We start from the raw sequence: 6,378 nt of genomic DNA, 5'->3' as shown, positions 1-6,378 counted from the left end.
GAATTATGATTAATAAAGCAATAAGTCTATAAAAGTTCAACTTTGTAGCTCTTACAAACATGTCAGTGTTGAGCGAGTCTGTTGTGTGCAAGTTATGCCAGCAATATTGCAACTTACATTTACAAAAGCCCACTCTCTCCCTCTCTCCCCGTCTCCCCCCCCTCTTCCCCTCTCTCCCCTTCTCTTCCTCTCCCTCCTCTTCTCTTCCCCTCTCTCTCCCTCAATCTTTCCTTCTCTACCCCCCTCTCTCTCTCCCTCCCTCCCTCCCTCCCTCCTCTCTCTCCCTCCCTCCCTCCCTCCTTCTCTCTCTCCCTCTCTGTCTCTCTCTCCCTCACTCTCTATCTTTTTCTCTTTCTCTTGCAGGCCGTCGTTTTCACAATGGCTGTCTTATGGTTTAGGTTTTATCACTAACTAACGGAATGCCCAGCGTTGCACAGGTAATTAAAAAAGTTTTAGCACAAGGTTTATTTTTAATCAAAATATAAAACATTAACCATTCTAACTTTGAATTGAAGGTATTTGTTTATTCCTGTGCGCCAAGTCAATGCATAATTCAGATATTTGAAAGCTCAAAGTACAGCTAGAATGGACTATAAAAAAAATTTCTTTTTTCGTATGTTAAACATTCGTTCAAGATTTAAAACAGCTTATAAACAGTGGCAAAGGTAATGTAGTTGCCAGTGGCTAAGTTTCTTTACACAATGAGTTTGAGTAACTTAAGCTAGTAACTTGACCTTGAACTTGTCAAATTCTTAACTATAATAAGAGCCGTGTCTCTTCGTCTGAAACTAACATGAAAGAAAAATTGCACCTCATAGGAATTGAAGCCATGCATTGTACGAATGCACGTGTGTGAAGTTAAGCACACTAATGTTAAGCCAGTCAGCAGCCTTGCCGTGTTTTGAAATAATTGCGCTTATATTCTTAACGCCCCATGATCGCTCAGGCAATCATGAATTCATGATCTTCTAGCGTTCTAGTAGTAACCAATAGCATTTTTGCAAGCGCTGTTAGCATTCGTATTTTGGCTGGTGTTATAAGTATGGTCACAATTATTCCACAATATGGCAAAGTGGCAGGGTGGAGTAGTGAATAGTCTACCTGTCTGCCGAATTGGTGTTTCCGAGTTTTATTACATTGCAGAGCAGTTTTTCGTTCCTGTAATAACTGGACATATGACAAACAAACAAACTCTTAGATTTATATACGGACTTCCACCAGCTCCGTTTTACACCTTCTTTTGCTATCTGTTTGTGTCAAGTTTGTTTAACTTCATGTTATACTTTGCTACATCTTTGTTTCTCAATCTGGGTCTATCCTGATTTCTCTTTGCTCAATAAAGTTGAGAATATAATAATGCCTTGGTAACCGTTCATGACCCACTCTGAACGCTTGTCTGAACCATCTTAGACCTTTTTCTATTAAGATGTCTGCCATGAGCGGGATGCAAATCAATCTGAGAACTTGGTTTTTTTACCCTCCTTTTTCAAGTGAGTTTCATTAAGCTGCAGAGTTGTCTCATCTCTTCGCTGGTGTTTGGAACACTGTCTAGGTTTTAGCTCCACATAATGGAACTGTTAGGACTACAGCTCTGTATACTATGTAATTAACTCGGGTAGTTACATGCTTGTTTTGCCAACGAATGATTCTGGAGATATTCAAATGGAGAGCTGGTAGTTCCACTGCAATCTATTGTGCAAAGATTTTATCATGTTTATGCTGCAGAGTTGTCTGCTCTTGTCAGTGCAAACTAACTTCTTAAAATTTACTTTAACTGATCTAGTGTACAGAACACAAATCACGGATTTCTCCTTCCATTAAAAAAAGTTTCAGAAAATTATTCTGAAATAGTTGCCAACTACATATAGATGATGACTATACTAACAACTGACTACAAACACATGATGGCTATACTAACAACAGACTACATATACATGATGACTATACTAACAACTGACTACAAACACATGATGGCTATACTAACAACAGATTACATATACATGATGGCTATACTTACAACTGACTACAAACACATGATGGCTATACTAACAACTGACTACATATACATGATGACTATACTTACAACTGACTACATATACACGATGACTATACTTACAACTGACTACATATACATGATGACTGTGGCATATACTAACATATATATATATATATATATATATATATATATATATACAGTCAAACATGGATAACTCGTCCACGGATAGCTCGAACACATGGTTAATTCGAACATTTCCTTTGGTCCGTTCCCACGTAATGATAAATTGCTATAGATAACTCGAACTCAACACTGTTAATTCGAACTGTTTTTTGCCCAACGGCTACCGAAACGGTTGTTATCGCTTTAGAAAATCACTTTATTCAAAGCCATAGAGGTAAACTTCATCTTTTCGTAATTCATAAGCGTCGTTATTACCACCATCGGCAAAATATTTTTGTCAACGACTTTTCTAAAAGTTTGGTGAAATTTGATTTATACTGCGATACGATGAATAGCACGGGCTAGCCGAGTCACGCGTGCAAGGATTTTCGCCACGCACATACAAAACAAAAATCGCATGTTGAGTTTTGTTTTGTATGTGCGTGGCGAAAATCCTTGAGTGCGTGACCCGGCTAGCCCGTGATGAATAGTTTTCCGACGTTGATTCCGTGTTGAATCAACGTCGGAATGTTGAATGTTTAAATCGTCTTAAAAATTGTTGTAATTAAACGTATACGTTGTCTGAGCTACAAAAACTATTCTTCGTTTGACCTAAACACAGAATACGTGTGTACATTCAATAAGTATCTATTAAAAAAGCGTGAGTGATATAGAATGTACCGTAAAACCTCGTAAAACCTCGTAAAACTTCTAATTGAACTGCCTCAGAGTGTTGCTCTTAACGAATCCCAGGTAAAGTAAGGTAATCTGCATAAACTTCAAGAAAAAACGGCAAAATTGATCGTGGGTAAAAACCCAAAAGAAAAAAATGTCTTTTCTTTTGAGCATTTCAACAATGATCAAGTTTTGCCAATTTCAATCTGAAAAACGTCTTGGCAATAACATCACCTCAAACAACAAACCAATCTCAAGTGATAGAAAAATCTCTATACTTTTTCATGAAAACGTTTTAAACTTTACATTAGAAGCATTTAATTTGAAACAAGCCATTTGTGCTTTTGATTTATATTATAGTTTGTATATGTACATGTATCTACTAATAAATAAGTAAATATATGGACTTGTGACAGTGCTCTGATAACTTGAACGCTCTGATAATTCGAACACTTTTGCTCGGTCCCTTGAAGTTCGAGTTATCCATGTTTGACTGTATATATATATATATATATATATATATATATACATGTATATATGCATTTATTACAGTCATATTTACATGGAATATTCAAAATGAATGTATATTGAAACTCAATTTATCTATCATTGTATGACAGTCAGCAGACTAGTGCGATTTCTGTGTTTGTTTGGAGCTGACCAGAATTTTGATGTTAGGAGTTGTTGTAGATAGGGCACACCATAGGTCAGCTTCTACTTCCAGATGGTTTCTAAATTTGCTCTTTATGGTTAGCATTGCCGAAAATGCTGTCTCGCAAAGATATGTGGAAGCAAATGGTATGAGCACCTTGAAAGCGGCCAGGCTTATGTTAGGATACAATCTTTGGGCCTGAACCCAAAAGTGCTCTATTGATAGCTCCTTGAAGTCATCTTTTAATGCAGAGTTGTTTGTCAGCTCAAAAAACTCCTCCTGAAGCTGTTCTGGAATCTCGTGGACATTGCGCCTGAAAGGGTCTCGGGTCAGGCTCATCAATTGCTCTGTCCTAGGATCTAACTTTGGAAAACATCTCTCAAACTCTGCTATCAAGCTGTTCAAGTGATGCTTTATGTCGGTTAGCAGAGAAGCGAAAGGAGTTTTCTTGTCAACTAATAAATGCAGAACTGGAAATGAAACTCTTACATTTAGAGGTGGAACGAGACAGGTTTTTTAAGTTCGAGACGAGACTCGAGACACTGTCTTGTAAAAATTCGAGACTCGAGACACGAGACAGTAAAATAATGAGCATTTGGTGATGATTTTACTACACAATTACTAGCTACTTGGTATATATAAAATTAATAAAACTATTTTTAAATTGAATTTTCGCCTGGTGTAAACGATTTAAATACAACATTTTAATAGTGATATGCATGTAGTTTTTGTAAACAAAAGTGACACAAACAGCTCTAAAATACCGAAGTTATATATTCTAAGAATTTTGAGCTTGATTGATCATAATTATTATAAACATATTGCTTTGTACATGTATATTTTTACCATCTATTGAATAGTTCTTACTTTTTAATGTAATGAAACCGATAGCCGTCGCTCTACAAAGAAATACCACAACTAAAAGAACACACGATAATACTTTCATTCTTATCGTTTCATTAATGTTAAGTGTTGTTTGTGTATTAACTGTAGTATGTGAATTATATTTAAATTGTACTCATGAAATTATATTAATTACTGTATACATGCACATGTATATTCTTATATTGAGCTAACAAAACGTCATTGTTAACCGAACACGGACTATGGTCGACACGGCCTTTCGTTCGTTTCTCCGTGTCAGGGCAAGTTTTACCCGCGATTGGTAGTATATACGTAAAAGAGGCCCGAATTTTATGAAGGGCAGTTGGTGTTTAGACACGATACGATAAAATACAGACATTTTACCCGCAAAAGTCTTCTTTATTAAATTGGATTATCCGAAGAGTAATTAGATACGACCCGGTATCTGTTTTAAGAACACAGAACCGAACTAAAATATAACAGGGCCGTTGTCCGGACTACATGATTAGACTCAGTGGCCAACATAATCAATAACAACAGGTAGTAACGGACCGGGTATAACTTTAAAGGCAGTTGCCCGCAATCCATTACAATATATGGAGTTGTCGCTACCGTAAGAAGCCATGTTTTAACAACCGTGCGCAGGCGCTTTAGTTCTATTTCCTGTCTCGAGTTTGGCAATAATTAAGTCGAGACGAGACCGATACGAGACGAGACAGGTCGATACTCGAGACGTCTCGTGTCTCGTTCTACCTCTACTTACATTTCCAGTAGCTAGTCTTTCCACCCAAAGTTTGAGCTTGTCCTTGAATGCATTGATACTATCAGTTACATTCAACACATTTCTGTTTCTACCTTGCATCTTTGTGTTCACTTCATTGATTGAACCAAATATGTCAGCCAGGTAAGCAATTAAGACACTGATGGAAGACTTCCACCTGCATTGAAGCCAGTATTTTGGGTTTGTTATGAGTTTTCAAGAACTCATTGACCTCTGCTCGTAGATTGAAGAAACACAGAAGCATGTTACTCTTTGATAACCATCGAACTTTGGTGTGGAACAATAGTGATGACTGCGCAGCATCCATATCTTCGCATAACTTGTGGAAGAGACGTGTTTGCAAGGCAGAGCCCTTGATAAAGTTTACTACTTTAATCACTGAAGAAAGGTGTTCCTGCAATCCTTTGAGAAGAGTTTTTGCTGCTAACGCTTGTCTGTGAATGAAGCAATGGGTACTCAACCACTAAAGGATTCTTTTCTTTTACCAATTGTGCAAATCCAGCACGACAGCCAAGCATGGCTGGAGCACCATCAGTGCAAACTCCAATTAGTTTGCCCCAGTTCAAATGTTCTTTGCTGAAGAAGTCGGAAACCAGGTTCATAACATCAGCAGCTGTGGTGGTCTCTGTTAGAGGACTGCAAAACAGAAATTCTTCCTCAATTGTCTCTCTGTGTACATTGTGTGCAAACACCATCAGCTGTGAATGCTAGCAACATCAGTGGACTCATCAAGTAAAATGGCGAACATGGGAGATGACTTGATCTTTTCAATTACTTGCCTCTTTATGTCCGCAGACATATCATCGATCCTCGATTTTGCTGTGCTGTCTGAGAGGGATAAATCAGCTATCTTTTGAGCGGTTGTGTCTCCGAGAATAATCTTAGTACACTCCAGCAGACAAGGTTTAACTAATGTTTTACCAATGGTGTGTGGCTTCTTATCTCTGGCGATACGGTAAGACAGAGCATAGGATGCCTCGGTAATGGCCTGTGCTTGGATATGAAAGCTCTCTTTAGCTTCAAAGAACGGCTTTGATTTATCCATGCGTTCTGCATGTTTATTTCTTAAGTGTTGCTCAAGTTGATGTGGTTTCATGGAGTCGTTAGCGAGCACTTTCATGCACAAAACACATTGTGGTACTTCGATGCCGCTTTTAATCACACAAGTGAATCCATAGTTACGGTAAGAATCATCCTATGTTCGTCTTTATATATGAGCAATATTTATTGTGGTAATCAATAGTCATA

The 6,378-nt window shown here is 37.7% G+C and overlaps 1 protein-coding gene across 1 annotated transcript; it reads right to left on the bottom strand.

The window, feature by feature from the left end:
- Positions 1–3,461: 3,461 nt before the first annotated feature.
- LOC137394007 (protein FAM200C-like) lies at positions 3,462–6,175 on the bottom strand. Its single transcript, XM_068080722.1, has 4 exons — positions 5,910–6,175; positions 5,587–5,766; positions 5,103–5,287; positions 3,462–3,940 (listed from the first exon to the last, which is right to left on the bottom strand). The coding sequence occupies exons 1-4, from the start codon at positions 6,173–6,175 to the stop codon at positions 3,462–3,464; spliced, it is 1,110 nt and encodes a 369-aa protein (XP_067936823.1).
- Positions 6,176–6,378: the final 203 nt, after the last annotated feature.

Source organism: Watersipora subatra, chromosome 4, assembly GCF_963576615.1.
Source record: "Watersipora subatra chromosome 4, tzWatSuba1.1, whole genome shotgun sequence".
Lineage (NCBI taxonomy): Eukaryota > Metazoa > Bryozoa > Gymnolaemata > Cheilostomatida > Watersiporidae > Watersipora > Watersipora subatra.
Note: the sequence above shows the minus strand (reverse complement) of the source record. Positions and strands in the feature narration are given on the sequence as shown.